General features: G+C 37.9%; 2 protein-coding genes across 4 annotated transcripts; one reads left to right on the top strand and one right to left on the bottom strand.

Moving 5' to 3' along the window:
- Positions 1-2,680: 2,680 nt before the first annotated feature.
- Positions 2,681-10,238, top strand: LOC113022621 (leucine-rich repeat flightless-interacting protein 1). Its single transcript, XM_026168209.1, has 6 exons — positions 2,681-2,920; positions 3,203-3,277; positions 5,883-5,921; positions 6,179-6,340; positions 6,489-6,572; positions 7,814-10,238. The coding sequence occupies exons 1-6, from the start codon at positions 2,822-2,824 to the stop codon at positions 8,315-8,317; spliced, it is 963 nt and encodes a 320-aa protein (XP_026023994.1). The 5' UTR covers positions 2,681-2,821; the 3' UTR covers positions 8,318-10,238.
- A 791-nt stretch (positions 10,239-11,029) lies between these two features.
- avil (advillin) lies at positions 11,030-20,353 on the bottom strand. 3 transcript variants are annotated; one of them, XM_026168206.1, is made up of 20 exons: positions 20,277-20,353; positions 20,023-20,149; positions 19,750-19,824; positions 19,364-19,560; positions 19,179-19,287; positions 18,983-19,093; positions 17,823-18,028; positions 17,659-17,737; positions 17,425-17,523; positions 17,186-17,339; positions 16,933-17,033; positions 16,148-16,285; positions 15,894-16,052; positions 14,684-14,863; positions 13,270-13,427; positions 13,038-13,182; positions 12,762-12,950; positions 12,611-12,682; positions 11,747-11,857; positions 11,030-11,564 (listed from the first exon to the last, which is right to left on the bottom strand). In XM_026168206.1, the coding sequence occupies exons 2-20, from the start codon at positions 20,080-20,082 to the stop codon at positions 11,451-11,453; spliced, it is 2,457 nt and encodes an 818-aa protein (XP_026023991.1). In that variant the 5' UTR covers positions 20,083-20,149; positions 20,277-20,353; the 3' UTR covers positions 11,030-11,450. The 3 variants fall into 3 exon arrangements, with proteins under 3 accessions (XP_026023991.1, XP_026023993.1, XP_026023992.1); XM_026168208.1 differs by having other exon boundaries at positions 20,023-20,144; XM_026168207.1 differs by lacking the exon at positions 20,277-20,353 and having other exon boundaries at positions 20,023-20,196.
- Between the last annotated feature and the right edge of the window lie 1,515 nt (positions 20,354-21,868).

The raw sequence follows: 21,868 nt of genomic DNA, 5'->3' as shown, positions 1-21,868 counted from the left end.
CAATACAACGAATGAAATTCATTGCAATGAATGCATTACTTGGTCATCTCACAAATTTTTACAGTACCAAAGTATCAAAGCGTCCTTTTACAACAGGCTTGGAGACATCAGACATGAAAGCATTGGTAATATGTCTGGTGGTATGTGCTCAACTCTTTTAGTTATTCTCTTCCTTTTAGAAAAATAATTTTTGCTCCGTTAAGATAAATCATTAGCAAACTGGATCAAAAGACAAAAACAAATGAGTCCTGAAGTGATGAGACACTCATGTTCATTCTACTGCAGTTGCCACTCATCCGTCCTCTGCACGTTTGCATGTTTTTCTGTTCACGTATGCAGATAAAGTGTGAATCATTTGCATGATCAGATTTGCTGATCTAACATCTACTCCGAGCCTTAACATACTAAACCCACATACAAACACTGAAGCTCAGAAAGGCTTTGTAAAACTTCATGTAAAATGATCAATGAGGTTTCTACATGATATATACACAGTGAAATAGATCCGGTTTCAGTAAACTTCATGGTCTTTGCATTGATGGGTGTAAAAAAAAAAGGGCCAGCCTTTTTTTGAATAACAGTTATATCTCACGCACACCAGAATAAACAGTCATTAATGAGGCAGTCATTGATTCAACAAAGTGTCACAGCACTGAGTCTACAGTAAGCAGTCCTCACTGTTGCTACGCAGTGACAAACTACAGTTCAGAGGAAAGCTCAAGGAAAAATTTAAACCTGGTTTGGAGTTTTTGCTCCAAACTGAGGGTCTGGTCCGCTGCACGAGAGCAATGTGCAGATTTTGTATTCAGTCAATCACCTTAAAGGTGAAGGAAGTTGTATGAACATTTCTATTTAACCAGTGCGTAGGCTGATATATTACTACATTTGCCTACAATTATAGAAACCCTGTATCAAGATATGAGACTATGTCATGATCATCTGTGTGCAATAAACACACATCTCTGGGATGAATAACAGTGTGTGATCATGTATAAGTTGTATAGTTTTAATGTTTTATTTGGGAACAGAATGGTGTGTATGTGTAAGTTTGGTGATGGAGTTTTTATTATGAATGAATGATGAATTTTTATGAATTATGTCTATTTTTATGCTTAAGGACAACAGATGGAAATTAGCCTTTGGCTATAATCTGGTATGTTTACATTCATGTAATTTTTTTTTTACATTTATGTTCATTAACATGCACTGTCCTAAATAAATAAATACAGCTTTTGAGTCATACACTGTGTAAATATCATTTTATATTTAGGGGGTTTGAACTGTTTCCTCATTTCCTGTTGCAGTTGTTCACTTTTTCTCCACTTCCTCTTTCACCCTTTGTTTAAATGATAAGTAACACATGTTAAACAACAACAACAACAATAAGACAAAACAAAAAAACTTTGCTTTGTCATGTATTGACTGCCATCTTAAGTTCTTCAGCTGTCAAATAGTTTGGTTTGTAAAGTTGTACAAACACTTCAGTTTCAGCATCCAGGTCTTGTGGAGGTTAACTTTGTCAGAAACCTGTGTTTTCACACCATGACAAGGCAAAAATCACTATATGCAAGTAGAGTGAAAAGACAAAGAAAAAGTTAAATTGACAGCTTAATCAATAAAAGTTGCTGTCAAGGTTGAGTAGTGCGGGAGTTGGCTTATCTCTGTAAAGAAGCATTGCTGTCTGTGTTCTCAGATTGGTTCCAGTTTATTGGAATAAAAGTATGTGGTTTTCAGAGTCTGTAAGTGGTAGAAATCCTTACTATTCTGAGCCAAATGACTTATGATTGACCAAGTTCATCATTTTCAATTCGTAATTAAATAAGAAAATAATAAGAATAAGAAAGCGTCTTCTCTCATAAATGAACATGGCAACACAGTTTATGTTTGCAAAGTTGCATCTGAACAAACCTCAAGACTTCTGAAACAATGTCCTTTGGATAGACAAGACCAAAGTGTAGGTTTTTGACCATAATTCACAGCATCACATTTGCAGAAAGCCAAACACAGCATATTTGCACAAACACCTCATACCAGCTGTCAAGCATTGTGGTGGAAGGGTAATGAGTTTGGCTTGTTTTGCAGCTAAAAGATATTTGCAGTCATTAACTATTCTTTATACCAAAGTATACTCAATTGTGAGGCCACATGTCTAACAGCTAAAAAGCTTGGCCCAATGTGGGTAATGCAACTGGACAATAATCCCAAGCACAGAAGCAGTAAATGGCTTTGGTGAGATCTTAAGAGACATTAAGATAAATGAAATGAACTGAAGCAACGCTGTAAAGAAGAATGGGTCATAAAGTCGTCCACAATGATGTGAGACTGATAAAATCATACAAAAAAATATTACTTCAAGTCACTGCTTCCAAAAGTTGCTCTATAAGCTACTGAATAAAAGGGATTTCTTATTTTCTCACAGGAAAAGTCCTGTTAAACCTCACTTTTCATTGTTCTGGTCACGTTTGTAAAAGTACCTATAACTTTACTAAAAAAACGGCAGGCTTTTTTCACTGATTAATTCCAGCCATGCACCAGAATGCTATCCCTTAACTTTACAACAAACCAAAAGTCATATTTGAACCCCCCCACAGCCACAAACGTGACCCATGTCTCCCTAAAAAGACGGATATTTGACTGTTCAGAGAGAGTGGGCGGAGCGAGGGCGGCGTTAAACACGGTTTGGTCCCTGCGGCTTTCCGTAGATCAGGGCCTGGGTGTAGCTCCCTGTAGCTGCGTAGGAAACACGTAAAAAACACCACTTCAGCCAGAGAGCCCGGAGGTGTCTCTTATATAAAGAAAAACGTAATATAACGCGTACAACATGCACTCGGTCACGCTGGACAGCAGTGGTTCACCGAAGAAGCGCTCGTTTTCTCGGGGAATGAGCGAGGACGAGTCTCTGCGCAGTATTATTAAAGAGGTGAGAGGACAAAAATCACGGCGTCGTTAACGTTAGTGTCAAACGTCACAGCTGTTTTAAATAACCGAATAAGTTTGGTGTTTTTAATTTGTTCAACACTTAAAATAAACAGACGGCTAGGGTAAACGGAGCAGTCGTCAGGCCCGTCGCTTCACTTCACTTCCTCGGCGTTACCGCTGTTAGCTGTTCGTTGTTTTGTTGTTGTGGCTCATGATGATGAGGTGATGATGATGATGGTGATGCTCAGACTCCGCCTGAGATGTGTTTTCGTCTTCTCATCAGACTGACAGCTCCTCCAGACGTGTGACAAGAAGCGACAGCAGAGCGAGCACCCTGAAGAGGAGGAGTGACAGCCAGGTAGTAGCTAGCATAAAAACTGACACTCGATGAGATGAACTCATTGTTGTCTCAGTGTTACAACATTATATATGTGATGGACACGCAGTGCTACCTAATACCTCTGGGATGAGACGCTTGCATAGGCCGAGAGTCTAAAGGTTTGTACTCAAAGGAGCTTGCAAAGAAAGGCGTCTGGACTTCTTTAAGTTACTTGAAGACGTTTCACCTCTCATCCGAGAAGCTTCTTCAATTCTAAGGTCAAATGGTGGAGAGTCCCAGATATAAACCTAGTGGGAGTAACCCCCCACAGAGGGACAAAAGGACCCCCTGATGATCCTCTAATCGCCTGAGCCAAGGTGTGAAACTGGGTGTGGGTCCCAATCAGCCAGAGTTTCGGGTGTGTTCATTGTGAAATTCCTGAGGTCAGATGGCCCAGGATGTGAGTGGGCATTAAGGCATCTGGGAAGGGATCTCAAAACTGGCTTATAGATGGCAGAGAGTTGGTGTCGTAAACCCCCGCCTCTGTTCAAAGATGGTCGCTCACAGTGGACATAGATGACTTCTTTCACTCCTCTTTCAAACCATCTGTCCTCTCTGTCCAAAACGTGAACATTGGCATCCTCGAAAGAGTGTCCTTTATCCTTAAGATGCAGATGGACTGCTGAGTCTTGTCCTGTGGAGGTGGCTCTTCTGTGTTGTGCCATGCGCTTGTGAAGTGGCTGTTTGGTCTCTCCAATGTAGAGGTCTGGGCATTCCTCGCTGCACTGTACAGCATACACCACATTGTTAAGTCTGTGTTTTGGCGTTTTTAGGTTTGTGCCTTGTGACACAGAGTGGTGTCTAGTTATGGTCAGTCGTGCCAAAAAGTGGATAGATGGATATCTACTTTATAGATCCACAAGAAAAATGATTATGTTACAGCAGCAAGATGAAGAATAAAAATAATGCAGCCTACAATATTTAACAAAGTTAAAGTGCTACAGGGGTCTAGTAAAGATCTTATACTATGATAGAATGGAAAAACTTTCTCTCATAATATAACAAGTACAAGTAAATATGAAGACAGTTTAAAATAGTAAGAGCAGGACTGGCATTGTGGAAGAGTAATGCAAACTGCATTAGTACATAATATGTATGCTATAAGTGCATGAAGGTAATAATAGAAATATGTGTGGAATCACATGTCGGACAGGTGTGACCACCTGTCATAGAACGAGGAGTTATTATACAGCTTTATAGAGAATGATGGGAATGATTTCCTGAGTTGTTATGGCAGTGAGAAGGAGCTCTGCTGGGTCAGAAGTGTGGAGCAAAGTGGGTATGATGAGTTGTCCATGACAGAGAGCAGTTTGATCACTGACTTACGGTCTCTAACTGACTCGAATGCCTCCAAATTCCGGCCAATGATGGGTCCAGGCTTGAGGATTAGTTTGTGGATCCTGCTGACATCTCTGGCACTGGATTTATAAAGTAAATGAAATTGTTTTTTAAACAGCTGTTGATATCTGTAAATATCTGGGTCTTTCTTTGTAGTTAGGAGAGAAATGTTTGAAATGAAAACCGTGTGACTGCCAGTAGTGACGGGAGCAGTAAAACCATGAAATTGTACTTTCCAAATTGCAGAAGATGGTTTGCTTCTGAACTTTTAATACAGCAATAAATGGCGATATCTCGTGTTTTTATGGCTTCCTTATTTTTACTAGTTCAGTTAAACTTGTACTAAACAAACTCGTCTATCTGAAAGCTCCGAAAGCATGTTGTACAGCATGACTAACCCAGTTTTAAAAGATTATTATTAAAATAAAAAAGTCACAGGTTAACTAGATATTTTGTAAAAACCGAGATGGTTGTATTTCTACTCGGTAACTGACAGGGTGACTGCAAGGCTACACATTCCCAGGACCCAGAAACTGAAGCAGCTACATTGAGTTGAGTTATGATTTTAAATTTGTTTGTGTATGTTTTTCTTAATGGGATCCTTTTGGTCAGGAGATCAGTCTAATAACTCCCAACTAGAGCAGAGCTTTTGTCTGCGTCATCAATTATGTAAAAAGCCTATCAGTTATGGGAAAATGGCCACAATATTAAATGCGGAAACAGAAGTGCTTCTGGCAGAGATTTCTTCCTGTTAAGGAGGCATTTCCTTTCCTACTGCGGCCAAGAGCTTCCTAAAGGGAACATTTCTGTCTTCATTATGTAAGTTGTTGACCTGACTTTGTAAAGTGCCCCGAGATGACCGTGTTATGACTTGGCATGGTATGAATTGAAGGGAAAACATTTACAATGTTTATTTTCCATTCAGTATTAAGTCATTTACACGTGTTTGACAGCAGCTGTCGGCATTAATTGATTTATAAATATAAGTAACAAACTCCTGTAAGAGACACGTATGAATAAAGTGGACAAATAATCAAAGCTACCTTTTGTAAGATGCAGTAAAGTTTATTTTGATGCTTATAATAACTGAATTTGTGTAACTTTAAATTTTAAGGTCATCGTTCGTGTTTGAGTTAAAGGGGACCAACAGGAGAGGATCCAGTATGCCTCATTTAAACTGCTTTGTGCTGATTTTAACTCAAAATACTCAAATGTTTTTTATTAAAATTATTTGTTTTCCTTTCAGCAATCTGAGCAGGACCTCTTCATGGGACTACCAGAAATGGTAACGATTTCTCACCATTATCCTCCTTATTGTTGCTATAAATATAATGATGTTTACTGCTATTGAAGGCTGTGCTCACAGTAATAAATCACAGCAGTGAAGCATATTCCTTTACATAGGGAGGCATTGTCACGCTACCACAGGAGGCCTCCCACAGATTGTTGCCTCTGAGAGCTCAACGAGCACTCCCACTGACTGGCATGCATTCTCCTGAAGTTGCCTACACTGATCTGTTACCGTGTAACTTTGTGATATAGCTAGAGCTGCAGGCCAGCTATGAAGAGGCTGTGCAAGAGCTGCGTGGGCTGGAGGTCGAGCGAGAGGCTCTGTTGTTCCAGGTGGACGTCCTGCAGGACACGCTGGAGGGTGTAGAGGAGCTGCTGGCTGAAGCCCAGAGAGAAGCTGGACAGGCTAGTTTGGTAAGTCCAGGTCGAGCCAAAACACGAAGTAAAGTCTTAAAGTCTCTTAGAAATCCGTGTGTGTGTGTGTGTGTAAGTAAAGTTCGTTGTTTGTGATTACAACAGATTGTGACACTAACGAGCTGCTGCTGTCTCTTTACATTTGTAGGAGTTGGAGCGAGAGAGGGAGGCCAAAAGGAAACTGGAGAGCATGGTGCACTCTTTGATGCAAGAAGTGGAAAGATTAAAAGAGGTAAAGTGAGACCGTTTATGTAAGCTTGCAGAGGCTCCGAATTTGTTTATAAAGATGTAAAGGGAACCTATTGCGCAACAGTCTGTCAGGCGTGTGATCGCTCGTGAATATGAATGATGGCGATGCTATGTCGTTGTTTTGTTTTTTTCTGGGTGTGTAACCCGGAGACACGGCAGGCCTGGGCATACAAGATTTTCTGTGTGTTGTGGTTTAGTTTTGTCCTTAAGGGTTTTAGCAACTGAGTCTCGTCTTTCTGGGAAAAAAGCCCTGAAAACGAAATGAAGAAGTTAGAAAAGTACAGAAGTACTTAAGTATCCAAGCCACATTTGTTGAGACTGGCACAATCAATTGTTTCAATTACTGTTACTCATTTTCCACTCCTGAAACTTCCACGCCTCGTCCATTCTTGTGTTGTCCTTATAAAAACAATTTGTGGTGGTGCATAACACGTTTTGGAGTAATCTCTTCATTTTTCATGGTGAAAAGAGTCTGATCACTTGACCTCTAGCCTGGTACCCCACTTAATTATGCTGAGTGTCTAGTGTGAAGGACAATCAGGAGTCTGCACAGGTTATTCTACTTTAAACCTGGACTTGATGGTAATGCTCTTCTTCAAGAGTCTGACTTCTTGCTTTTCTTATCTTCTCTGTTTAGATAGTGTTAGCTGAGTGGAGAGTAGGAATAAAAATTCTTAAGATGGCTTTAAAATATACAATGTTGTGCAAAAGTCTTGGGGCCACTCCTCATTTATTTATATTTTGCTTCCAAGGAGACAGACATTTTTGATTTGTTTTTTGTTGTTGTTGTTGTTAAGCAGTTTAATACTTACCTATGACTCATTCAAGCTTAAAAAAGACACCTAACTCAAGGGATTAACCAGTGCTGTGACTACACATAACAGACAACAATTTTAGTTCATTTTTAAACATTTGTTCTGATTTATTTAGTTAAAATGTACAGAAAAAGCCAAACGTGACACCTTTTGGGGGCATAAGACAATATTTTTGCACCAACAAGATGGTTCTCAAAGAGGCAAAAACAAAAGGCAGCCAAAATCCTTTTTGTTTGTGTCTTATATACTTTATTTGTATGTTTACACATTTCAATAAATTACTGCACATATTTCCTGTTTTCCTTCCAAAAAGAGATGATTGATGGCTCAAGATCATTTAAAAAAACACTGTAATTATATTTTCTATGAATGAGCACTGCTTATGCTTTTCTTTTTTTACACCTTGCAGGAAGGGAATAACAAACTATCAGGACCAGGTGAGATGGCTAAAGCAACAATGCAGGGACACAAAATAAGAAATGATGCCAACAAAGTCGAGAGCTCCTCCTCTCACAGCAGCAAAGATGAATTGGGAGCTGCAGTGCAAAGAGGACAGAGTGAGGGCACAGAGGAGAAGCAATGGAGAATGGTAAATAAGCCCATGTGTCACCAGCCTTCTCTTGCACTGGGCAGCCTGGTCGCTGAGGATGGGGTCCACCAGAGACCTTATGAAAACGGGGCAGCAGATGGACAAGATCCCCTGCTGGATGAAAACGACTCGGACAGCATAAGTGCCTACAAGGATGCATTCGATGAGACTCCAGAGCAGGACAGGATCTTTCCAGGTGACGGAGACAGTTTGGAGCTGCCCCACGATGCAGAGAACACAAAGAAGAGCCTGCCTAATAATGGAGACGCCCTCAACAGTGAGGTCGAAGGCACCAAAAACAATGAAAGCTGCATTTTGTCTTAAATTTATGTTTCATCTACTACTGAGTAAGGTCAGAGATAAAATAGTTCATAACTTGATAAAATCCAGCAGCATTTTGATTTGAAGTTAGACATTTCTGTTCTTACAAAAATCAGTTGAGATTAGATGTATTAGATGTTGCTAGTCAATAGTTTGACATTTTATGAGAAAATGATTAGTAGAATAACTGTGGAAATAATTGGCAGCTTAATCTATAAGGAAAAGTTGAAAAGATTAGTTAGAGCCCTAGTTATGATACATTGTAGTAGAAGTTACATTTTTAAAAATAGTGCTGAACGATCTCAGGTTTAAAAGCTGAAATTTCGCTGACTACTTTATGTTATTTGCCAATCATTTAATTCAAGTCTGTCGTAAGTGTTTGGGTTTTTCCTTTTTTTAATGCACGTTGCAATACATGGAACATACTCCATGTTGCTTTGACTGTTTACCTTTTTGATTTTAAGAAGGATATTTTATACACAAGAAGCAGTCAAGACAAAAGTCACGATTTATCTGTCTCGGTAAGAATCTCCACAGCAGCTGTTTTAGCTTCAACCAGAAGAAGACATTACAAACACAGAGGTTTTTTTTTCTGTGAAGTTATTGTTAACTTAAATTTGATCATAAGGATTTTGATCAGGCTGTGTTGCTGGTTTCTCTCATGTTTTTCTTGGACTTGGAAGTCTGGTGATTTCAAATAGGCAGTTCATTTATTCAAAGCCTCAAAGTCTTAAAATTTTTGTGTTTTTATTAAAAAAAAATAGACAGAAAATGGATTTGGCTGCATTTGCACTTTTTAAAGTTCTTATATTGTGACATTTATTTGTCAGATTACATTAAAGCCAACATTCCCTTTTTTAACCAAATGTGTCAGCCAGACCTGACGAGCTGACCACTGCAGGCTGGATGTTTTTTGTCTGGCTGCAAGGACATGCTGCATGTTTGCACATTCGCAGTGGAACTTGCTGAACTTTGCCTCTTCAGATGTCTTTCATTGCTGTAAAACACTTTGTAACATTTTTAATGCCTTTTTACTTTCTTTTTTTTAAAAATTGTGCCAGAATCAAAAGTAGACTCCTCACTTCATCTATGATCCGTAGCCTGCACGAGCACCTATGAATGTATACTGATTTCCAAAATGCACACAAGTTTGTGTCATTTGAGTGTGTTTGCATGCAATACTATCAACTACATGTAATGAATAATATGTCTTATTTGCTGTTACAAATACTTTTTAAAAGGGATTTTCAGTGTCAGTTTATTTTGTAGACAATGTATCATTCTTTTATTCCCCAGTTTACAAAGTCGATTTAACAAAGTCGACAAATAATTAAAGTTTTGAACATATCAGGCTGGACTTTAATGATTAGAAAAGCATATATTGATAAATGGATCTCTTGTAGAAGACAGAAGCAGAACAATAAATCTGCACGGGTTATGTTGAAGTTGCTGCATTTAGCTGTGTATCATTTTTGGTTTTAATACAGGTTGTTGACTTTGTACTCTGAGGTACTTTTTTGCTAGTTCTTTATAACCTGTAGCATCGACTGTCAAATGTATGTAAGTTTAGGAGGTTACTGTTATTTTAGTGCTGTGTGGTGATACTGTGGTCACTTCTTGAGCAGTCAGGTGATGGCAAATGAATTAGAACACCAACATCCATAGGTGCTGGACAGTTCATTTTCAGGTTTTCCCGGTGATACAAAAAAAGAAAAGGAAATGACCTTTGACATGTTGCTGTGCAGCCAAATTGGTTTGTTTTTTTCTTTGATTTCAAACAAAAGTACTGAAAATACATCCTTTTATGTATGATGCCTTTTTTCTGTTTGTAATATTTTCAGCTCTGTCATTGGCTTTGAAATAGATATTCAGATTTAAATGTTAATGCCATACATTTATATCATAATAAAATGAGTGAGTAATGCTTTGTGCCATTTCTGTTAACTTGCATTTAAAATATGGAGAAAGTGAATAAAAACAAATAATGACTTAATAAGCAGCTTGACATTCAAGCCTAATTGTCAAGGAACGTGCTGACGCCTGCTCATCTTTCAAATCTCTGATGATCAGTTAAGCACCTCATTTTTAGGAGACTCATGACCGATCGTATAACTGATTGTATATTTAGTACACTAAAGGTAAAGGTCGCCTTTTCTTTTTCAGACTGATTTCTGGGAATCACATAAGATAACAATTTACAAATGAAAGCAGGAATGGAGAGATTTCTGTTTTCTTCACTTATTTTGAGCACATCGTGTTCCATCCTTATTTGCACAAAAGATGGAAAATCAGGTCATCTTTACTTTCATATTATGAGTAACTTCAAAGTAAGTGACACAAATGTTTGCAACTAAGTAAATCATTTTAATTACTTTCTTCTTTATAAATAGTTTTCAGTTTAGTTCTAAACCTATTAATCCTATTGGCCATTATGGGGATAAAAGAAAATGCACCATCTTCCATGTCTTAAGATTTTACATATTGGGACACAATAAAAAAAATCAATCTAGAACATCAATCAAATTTCAATGAACTGAAGCAACGCATGTAAGGAAGATCGGGCCAAAATTCCTCCACAACAAGGAAAGTTATACAGAGTCATACAGAAAATGATTATCATTGTTGCTGAAAGTGTTTCTACAAGCTATTGAAACATGAACTTACTTTTTCACATTCTTACGTTTTATTAATTGAATAAATGACAGTGCAATGTTGTTTATCTGAGGTCTTATTTAAATCATTTATTTGAACCTGGTAAGAATCACATTTGTTAAAAAATGACATCCTGATAAATATCGTAATATAAGACGTGTGAGTTAACTGTTGCCTCCTACGGGGTTCGACTGCACAAACATGCAGAGGGGAACAGCCATTGTGGTTCATAGTTCAGTTAGGTTCATTGATTTTGACACAAGAGTTCCTAAATAGTGTTAACTCCATAAAGGCAGCACAGATTACAAAAATAAAGTTTTGAAAAAAAAAAGTAATTTGACTAAAATGTACAGAATGGACTCATGATTATAAATTTTTAAAGATTAATAAGTGAAAAAACATGAAAAGCAAGAAAGATCATACAAAGAGACCCCAACAGCTGGCTTCTATCAGTAACTACTTATTTCAAATACTGAAAGAAATCTCAAAACATCCCTTTTTCTTTCTTCATTTTCAGCTGTTTCCACTGCGGCAAGCTCACAAACTCATCTTTGGTCATTCCAAAGACGGTGGTGAAGTCAGTGTCAGAGAGGTATTTCTGCAAATGAGGTGACAAAGTTTAGCGGGTGATGGCACACGTGTTATTTTTTAAGCTGCAGAGTTTTACTGGTGATGGTTGTAATCATCACTAAATTAATGAATAAGCAGATACACGTACAAATCTTGAACTTAAATGTGGAATTGATGGGAAATGGAAACATTGGGAACGCGCGTACATACCTCTTTCTGTTTCGGGTCAACACCTTCTGGCAGCTCGTTGGCAAGCTTGTTTTTCAAATCGTCAGGTGGGAAACACTGAAAACTTTTCACACTGTTCCCTCCGTTCTGCTCCTAGAAAATCACATTAAAAGAACATTTTAGTTTATATTGTATTATTAATCTCAATCTTTGAGCATACAAATCACAGTACTTTATTAATGCAGGTTCTGGCCCTTATTTCTACCTTCATTATGAACTTTTGTTTGGCCTTTAGGATTCATATTCTTTATTTTGTTTGGTTTCTGATCATGTTTAGAGCATTTATATTTATTTACTTGTTTTAGTTCGTCACTGCCTCCTCAGTGTCCTTTTGCATATTGTTGTCAAGTCTTCTCCAGAATAGTTCTTGTTTTGTTTTGTGAGTCATTTTGCTCTTGTGCTTTGTCCTTATTTTTATTTTGTCTCACTGTCCTTGATTAGTTTCACCTGAGTCTTGTTGCTCTTATGTTTCCACTTTCGCTGATCTCTTGTGCCCATTTAAAGCTCCAGTTTGCTTGTTCTCTTTATTGTGTTGTTCACTTAGTTGTGTGTCTGTGGCAGTACACACCCAGTGCTCCCAGTTACTTACCTGGCTTTGCTCTTTGTGTTTGGATTCTTGGATTTTGATTCATCATCAATAAATATTTTGAACTTTTGCCTTCTGTTTCCTACACTTGAGGGTCTAATATAGCTACACTCCACACTGCAGATTATGATAGGAAAGGCCTATAAATTTTAAATCTTTTAAATTCAATAATTCACGAGCTAAAACTTCATGCTAACATAGAACTTTGTTGCAAGTTTTAACCTAAACAGAGTTTGAGAAATGAATAAAACTTTACATACTGCAACAGTAACATTAACAGGTGACGCTGTATCTCCAAACTCCTTCTTCAGCTCCTCATAGCTCTTTCCTGACTGAAAGAGAGAAATATTTGTAAGATTATTTTAATTATAAATGGAAATCCACATTTCAGCTCAAAAGCATAACACTCACACTCCATTTGGTGGGATCCCAGGCTGTAAACCACCCAGTGAAGGTGGGTGGCTCGAAGCCTTGCTTGATCAAGACAATGGGGGTGTGTGGATCTCTGTCACCCGGGTGGGTCTGCAGATACTCTTGGCTGGTTGTCAGTGCCTCTTTGCGCTCCTCCTCATTTGCGTCTTTACCGACCCAGATAAACACCTGGAGAAAAAGCAGGATGTGATTAAAGTGGTGGAGTTTATTTAATTCATTGTTATGTTCATATTAATAACCTCTCAAAAATCCTACCTGGTCCCATGTGTCCAGTAGCATGACATCATCCTCGCTGAGGTCATCCTGTATGAAGTGAGTCACCTCAGTCACAATGAAACGCCCTGTCTTATTGGAGCATTCAAACAGGCGTGGCTTATGGTCCAAAACTACCTGCTGCAATCTGCGGATGGCACATAACCAAGTGAAAGCAAACATATAGAAAAGTCACACTTGAAGCTGTTGGTTCACCTGTTCATACTATCCTCACCTCTTGTCATTTGCATAGGGAGCTTTCCCCCCAAGCAGTTCCCAGAATTCAATGGGCTCCTGACCCTCTGCAATAATCTCTTCAGAGCCTCGTGGTGAGTTCTGGCTGATTGCTGAGCTGACCTCTTTCGCCATGGCTCTCTCATCTCCACTTGATCCCTGGTTTACAAAAAGATGCCACCCCCGACCCCAGAGCTCATCAATAGGCCTATATTTTGCTAAAAATGTTCATTTTATTTGATTTAATCTGGTTTTAGAAAATGAGGAAAATCTTGTGACATGTTTGTTATTCTTATGAAGGAAATTCATGAATGCTGAGTCAGCAGCTGGTAGAGATGAACTGTTTGACTCAGCAAAACCACAGCAAGGGCAGATGCTCACCGACAGACAGACCGAAAAGCCAATCAGTCCTAGTACTTTGATATATATATATTGATATATATATATATATATATATATTTGATATATATATATATATATATATATATACTATGTATATATATACTATATGCTCAAAAAATGCATCCAACCAGTTATATTCATTCATGGTTATTGACCATCAATTTGTTTCCTTAACAGCCTCCACTCTTCTAATGATGCCCTCTTTCCTTTGGTATTTGATTCTCTTCTGCCACAAGAGTCTTAGCTATGATAAGCCCTGATGAGAGATGCTAAGGTCTGACTTTCGGTTCCACCCAAAAAGTGCAGAGGCCTGTCTGGGCCTGCTGAGTTAGTCAGCTCGAAACTGTGAGAAACAATTTCTCTACAGTCCTTACAGCACACTTATATTAAAATCTTAATAAAAACCAAAAATTACTATCTGTACATTACTTTATTCTTTTTTTGGAGGAAGGACATCCACCATTAAACTCTTCTAAATCAAACATGTGGAGCTACCACTGTTGCAACCCCTTCAGACAAGGGAGCAGCTGCTTTTACTGTTTCTAATTAATTCAGGGAAAATTTACATGCTTGTTATTCTTACTAACCTTAGGGTACCTAAACCTTAAATACTGTTCGTTCAGGTGCCTTTAAAAATCAGTTTGATAAGAATATTTTACTCATTAGCCCTTAAAGCTTCATCGTAAGAACCCATCATCTGTTCCTATTTTCTATGTAAAGGTGATAGACAGAAGGGGATTTTTATTAGTCTCTTTTCGGCAAAGGGACCTCACCTATGCACCCAAAACTCAGACTTTCAAAATGACTATTCTCTTAATTTAGAAAAATGATTTTTTTAAAATACTGTGTGAAATGTGACTCACCCCTCACTGTGAAGAAAGAAATCTCCCCAAATAGTTAGACATTTCTCTCCAGATATCTTTCATCATGAATTATATTACATTAAAGAAGAGACAAAAATGCTCTAAAGGGCCTGTCAGTTTCTCTGTCTAAAATAAAGTTGTATCTTTTACCTTTCCGCACCAGAGATACATTCCTGTTTGGCTCTTGAGCAAAAACACATCACTAGAGTTTAGAGAGGTGGCCAGGGCTGGGACCTCGATGGTTTTTGTGTTAAACTGGTCAGTCCCGTGAACCTGGAACAATCTCACTGGAGGCTCAGGTTCTGAAGATCCTTTTCTAGATGTGCCGCCCTAAAGGGAAGAACAAAAATATCCTGTGCAGAGTAGCACTTTGTAATAGGGCAAGCAACAAACGGTGTGATTCCCATAGAATTTAATAGCATTTCAATGTATGTCATCTATAATCACAATGTAGTTTAACAATTAACAATTTAACATCAAGTTGGTAAAAGTTCAACTTTTTACAGATAAAAAAGGAAAGGAGACATTATACTGTCATTTTCCATAACTATATCTAATGCATAACTAATTTGAAGTATTGAGCAAGCAATGCTGATGAATGCATACTATTAGGTAATTTACTGGAAGAACAACTAAAATTTCTCCATCTTCAACTTTAAATGTTGTACTTTGCAGGGGTTTTTTTGTGTAAAAATAACAAAAAGAAAGCAAATAAATTATTAAACTGTGCAAATGAAAAAGCATAAATATATGTATTTATATATCATATTCAATAATTTATTGTTGATTCTCTTGTGTCCAAGTCTGGGTTTGCGTGTAATTTTGCAGTAATTTTAACTGGAAATAAAAAATATGAATTAAGATTTGGCTCCATCAGTATAAAAGATCACATGGGCCTATGCTTGTTTTTTCTTATAAGTAGAAAAGGGAGAACGATTATTAGCACATTTTTATATGCAATGAAAGCCGTGTCCTTTCATATTTTATATGTAATATACAAGGACAGTTGAATTGTGAAACATCCATGATGCACACCAGAGTAAATGTACAATAAAAAAAATTAAACGCTCAAGTAAGACACCAGTAATTTAAATTACTTGCAGTATCATTTGTGACTCTTTTCATTAAACAGTAACGTTGTAAAAACTGAATGATTCTCTTCTTATTCTAGAGTATCTAACAGTGAGAATTTATAGGTAAATATAATTTCATTGTAATGCATTGAAATTCCACTTAGTTTTAGGGAAATTCTACCTACCATATCACGTATCATAAAGTGTTACCCTGTACTGTTACAAAACCAGAAGTGGGGTGTTTATGTTTCAAATGAAATAAGGGTAAGTTGAGAGAAGAGTCTTACTTCAAAGATAACCAGTTTTCCTTTGAAAATTGCCATGAAGTGTCTCGGCTCCCTGCCCATAGTTACTCTCACTTGAACAGGCTCTCCGTTGTACTTTTGATCTAAGCTCACAGCCTGGAAAGCCGAGGCAGCCAGCTCGTCCTGTGTCGCATGACGCCCCTGAAATTTCAAGTGACACAAATCTCATACGGTACAGTGACACATACAAAGAGGTTTAGGTGTGTGATTGTGAATTGCTTTAACTGTGACCTCACCTGCCACATATAGAGCAGGTAGCACTTCTTGTTGTTAACCAAGTAAGTGTAGAGGATCAGGTAGCAGTCTCCTCCATAGAGGTATCCATACCATTGGGGGTCCATAGGGGCTAGCTCAAGGTTTTCAATTCTCCACACCTGGGCAGGTCAAAAGTAAATTAACATGGAATATCTGCACTTTCTCTGTGAAATCACCAACATGAATGTTTAATTTGAAGAGCTGAAAGCTTCAAACAGACCATAGAGCAGCATCAGCAGTACTTGATTTTCTCCTGATATAAAGTTTTAAAATCTGTAAGTATGTTAGTGACCCCGTGAGGCTACACCGGTAATTACACCAGAAGGAGGGGAAATAGGTGGTTGAAGGACAGAAAGCAGTCTTTCCTGTTCTTTAATTCTGATTAAAAAATAAATAAATAAACAAATAATAACTGAACTCTGTGTGGTTTAAAGAGGCCCACAGGTTTGAGACTGATTACAGCATAATCAAGTCATCATTGCTGGTTTTACAAAGTAGGCTGTCACACAGAATGAGGACTTTTTTTTAGATACTTAGCATGAGATTTTGATATTTTGTTTATTTATTTTTGGTGACATATCTGTGAAACCCTGTTCAAATGACACCATGAGATTATTATTTCGACTTCTAGCTAGGTTTTTAATGACTGATTGTTACATTTGATGGACTGTTTATGACGTGGGAGGAGTCTTTGATGCAGAGGACTGTTTGATGCAACTGCATTACTGATAAAAATGTTAAATTTAAAGTTAATTTATTCCTATACCTCTACTTGACCTGTGCCATCGTCCACCATCCTCTCTTGTGCAGCAACCTCTGGCTGGGCGTGCATCAATGAAGCATCAAATTTCTCCTGTGTGACATGAGCTAAAGAAAATATGATGATAAAGCAATGTTATAAAGATACTGTGATCAGAAGTAACTTGTATTTATGTTGGTTTTCTTTTAAAATCTGAAGACTTTTTTGTTATATGTGTGTGTGTTTCTTTCCCCTCCTCTGAATTCACAGCTACACGTACCGATCCTTCCTTTTGTGTTCACTTTTCCCAGACCTTGAGTCTGGTCTTTCACAGTCCACCTCTGGAACAGCTGCTTGAAGAGAGCTGACTCTGCCCCATCATTCACTGTCTCCACATTTGTAGTGATCGGGTAGTTTTTCGCTTTAATGAAGTCCTACGACGGCAATTCAATTACAACAGAGGAAATAAATATGACACCTTTCATCAGTTAGGTAAAAGCTCTTAACAGTTCTTCTCACCAAAGCTCTGGTCATAGCGGCCTGTCGTTCTTCTTTGTTTGCTTTCTTCCCCTTCCACACAAAGATCTTTACCCCTCCCTGGTCCAGGATGTAGGAGTCCTAAAATAATAAGATTATTCGTAGTAATTTTACAAAACTAAGTCATTATATTTTAGTAAATATGGAGTTTTAGCTCTAGCTCATTGTTGTGGTTGAATATTAATGTGTATATTTGTTTTTTGTTTAACGGCTCACATCATGGTTAAGAAGATCCTGAACTAGTGGTCTCGTAGCAACTTCTGTGACCCTCATCTGGCCGTCTGCATCTGAGATCCTGAAATGAAAGTCGTTAACAAATAAAATACTGCAAAATTGAATCTTAACATAGGTATGGTATCAGTTGTCGGTGAGCTTCTCACTGGTAAAGTGTGAGTTGTCCCTTCTGTTCTTGGTCAACTGCTTCATCAGGAGGTCCGTCCTTCAGCGCTACGGTTCTTTCTCCAAGCGTCTCTGTCATGAGCTCCATGGCCTGAGGAGAACTGCTCTCAGCTTCACCCTCCACCACTCTGATCTCTGCCCGACCTCCTCTCTCTCTGTCTCGGATGTCTTGGGCCAGCAACATGCCCTGAGAAACAGCAAAGTAACAGTTTACTTCTACATACTGGACACTCAGTACCGTAATCTGCAGTAATATCTTATTTTCAAAAGTATTTTTAAAGTACAAGCTGTCGCAATGTCCAAGAGTTGGGAAGCTGGAATATAATTTGGTCAATTCCTCAGATAAACCTTGTTTTAAACATCCTATTAAACATGTAAAAACATGTGAGTTGGTTTTGTGAGCACTGCAGAAACAGACATCCTGGCAGAAATAAACTGTTAAACTGTTTGTGTGTGCTTCTTAGATCAGAATCCCCTTTAAAATAAGTCATATTTGAATTAACATTATGTACCTGTACTTCACTTCCAGCCTTGTACTTTGTCTTTTTTTTTAATTGTGTTTTTAATGCGCACCTGTGTTATTTGCTTTTCAGTTCAGACTTTCTGTGAGCATTTGTTTGAAACCTCTTTTATCGTGCTACGTTTGCTTGTCCGAACATGTGAGCTTACTATTTAATAAATATGACTGAATCACCTACAGAATAAAATTACAATATGCAAATATTCACTAGATAAAGGCTCTTTATGATTTAAAAGTTTAAGTCACTTTTGCAATGATATCATCTGTATCTTAGTTTCTTCCTGCAGAAACCCTTTAACCCTCTGCAGGAAGAAGGAAATCAGCTTTAACTGTGCACACCCACAACTCTTCATAGCAGATTTCATAATGATACTTAACTGGCAAAATAAGTAAAAGTATTAAATATTACATACATAAAGCACAGAGTATAGAGATTTTAATATGAGTAATTTAGATTAACTGAACCTGTAACTACACCATACCGGTACAGTTAAGGTAAGGGTAAAGGTTACTCATCACAAGCCCTTTTTGCACATGCTTTTTTTATTTCTTCTTAAATGTATATTCCAGTATGAGTATCCCATCCAACAGCACTGTTACACTTAAAAAATAAAATCTTACTTTGAGCCTTTCTTGTCTGTTACTCTTTGGTCCGTTCCACTGAATGATGTTCTTGCCCAAGTCCAGCAAAAACACATCTGAAAGGTTAAAACTCTTCCAGCTCATCTCCACCTGAAAGAATAAAGCATAAAGCAATCTTTCTGTCAGATATAATCTGTCCAGTAATGTTATATAACTGCTTTGAAGTATGGCTCACCTCCTTGGCAATCACCCTTTTCTTTCCTTTCACATGGAGCAGTCTCTTCACATCATATGTGTTGGTTTCAGTGTGTCTCATGCCTGATGCAACACCGCCTTTCTTGTAGCTAAAAATATTGGCATGATAATTGTTGTGGTTTCTTTTACTTTATATTAATAACTACTGTGCTGGCATTCACTCACATTATTCCTTGTTTGAAGTAGCCCTTGAAAGTGTCAGATTCGTGGTCCTGGACCTCTCGGTACTGAATCGGGGAAGAGCCCAAAAATTCATCAAGCTGTACGGTGTAAATAGCAGCAGAACCCTGCTCATCCTGAGTGGACTGTGAGCCGATCCAGTAGTGGATGTTATAAGACAGAGAGTTGCCCACCTTCTGGGTCTGGAGAAGTGCACAATTGTGTCAAGACTGTAGTGTATAGCAGGAATCAGAGTATTTAGTTACCACTGACTACTCAAAGAACAAAACCAAATGGAAAAGTGTTGAAAACCAATAGCAGAATTAACTACATAATATGAAGTCCTTGAATCTAACAGTGTAATAGTGCATCAGTGGCCATCACAGACTTACAAACAGAAGCACGTAGCAGTCGCCTTCAAAAAAGCTTCCGTAAGATTTCTCAGGAACTTGAACCAGCTCCATTTTCTGTTGCACAACAACAAAAACATAGTGTCTTTATTTTCATGTTCACCAAACACATCTATACATCAGATTTAACAACTACTTCAATCATCACTGCTCATCACCTGCCAGGACAAACAGCTGAATTAGATTTTTGATTTTTGATTTTTTTTTAAACAGCTACAATATTATAATTGTCAATACTGCAGCAATTAAAATTACCTCAATTCTCCAGATTATAATCCCAGGGCTGCGGGTTACTGCTCGAAATGTTTGGTCCATGTTGCCTGGATGCACTCAGTTTCAGCGGCACTTTGGAAGCTTAGTTTTCCTTTTCTGGAAGACTAAACTGATATTTTAGTGCACTGAAGATAATTTCCTTCTTTACAAACGTATTTACACACTACAAACCAATTCAAAATCATGTGAAATACTGTTTAAATCTCATAATGCAAGAATTATCCAGCCATACATACCCAGTATCCTTGTCTGTAGAGGTTCCTCTAAGCTTATATGATCTCCCAACAGCTGATTTTCCGACTGATAGCCAGAGACCCTCAGTTCTCATCCTGATAGTGCTCCGAAAAGATTTGCATCACTTTGCATGTTTCAGGAGGTTACAGAGCATTCTGCCCAATCATTGAGGAAGAAGCGAAATCCTGTAGGCAAATGTGCTGAGAAAAAATGAAAAAAAGGATTGGCTCATATTCAAATAGACACACAGTAACACTGACCAACACGTCTATTAGTTTCCCAGCCCACTCGGTCCAAGACTGCCACATTAGCACCATATATGGATACCTGTGAGTACATAAACTGTGTGTTAGTAAAACACGTGATAATGAGCTTACAGGAGGAAAAGTATGATATTCTGTAACTGTGCAGCGGACAGAATAATATTGTAGTACTACAAATTGTGTTGTAGTATCTGATAATGATATGTTACTGCTAATTACTGCTACTGGTAATAATAATAATTAGCTTTCTATATCATATCATTATATAATAATGTATAGTTTCTATCTTGTACAAAAATACTGTAGAATAACATTACAAATGAAAAATAAATATATACAGTGCAGCTGATAAAACAAGTTTTAACTTTTAATAGCAGATTTATGACAATTTTATTCACAGTGATGAGTTCACACTGGGATGACATCAGTGGGGAAACTTGGATCACACAGTGCAACAAAGAAGTTTGACAAAACTTCAGATTGTAAAGGACTTGCTGTAGTTGCTCATAACCTTAACATCAATTATTTATTTATATTATTAGCAGTAATAGCTACAATAGGAATTGTAACTTAAATACTCACAAATAAATATGATTATTGTAACTTTATTTTCTGTGCTTTGTTTCAGGAGGTCATGACTGCTGTTTGGTACTGTGGACCCATCCTCCTGAGTTAGTCGGGACCTGCCAACGTCAGGACTTTTTCTTTTAACTAAACTGTCCTCTGAGAGTCTGATGGTGTTCAGAGAATTAAATATTTAAATATTTAAGAGACTGCATGCTGCCATCCGAAATCCAGCCTTCCTCGGCGCTAACGCTGTACACGTTATTCAGCAGCACCACATTTAGTCTGCTTGATCTACATTGTTTCCAAAAGACATGTGAGAGTGTGATTGCCAGTATAGACACACCTACCATTGCTGGTTCATGTAAAGTGGTTTTCCTTTGTGTGATACCAGCAGTTCTGCAGAAGCAGGAGTGGCTCATTAAAAGTCACTTTTTTCACTTTAGTGTCCCTCATGTCATTAATGGTAGAAGATACCCACCAAATTTGGCTCTGATCATGTAACAGGGACAGAAAGAGAATCGAATTCATGTGAAATCACAGGATAAGAATGAAAAGTAGTGAAAAAAGTGAATGCTTCTTGCTTGAATTTCAGTGATGAGCATTCATGAGCCCGCCCACTTTTCCTCATTTAACACGAAGGACTACAGGGAAACATTTTCATATCAGCACAAGCACAGGTACACGTGCCGCTTTTTCACAAACTCACAACACCACATCATTTAATAATGATATACCCCTAACCTTTTTCATAGACATATCTCCAC

The sequence above is a fragment of the Astatotilapia calliptera genome, chromosome 5, assembly GCF_900246225.1.
Source record: "Astatotilapia calliptera chromosome 5, fAstCal1.2, whole genome shotgun sequence".
Taxonomy (NCBI): Eukaryota; Metazoa; Chordata; class Actinopteri; order Cichliformes; family Cichlidae; genus Astatotilapia; species Astatotilapia calliptera.
The sequence above is the reverse complement of the archived record's forward strand: the minus strand, read 5'-3'. Positions and strand labels throughout refer to the sequence as shown.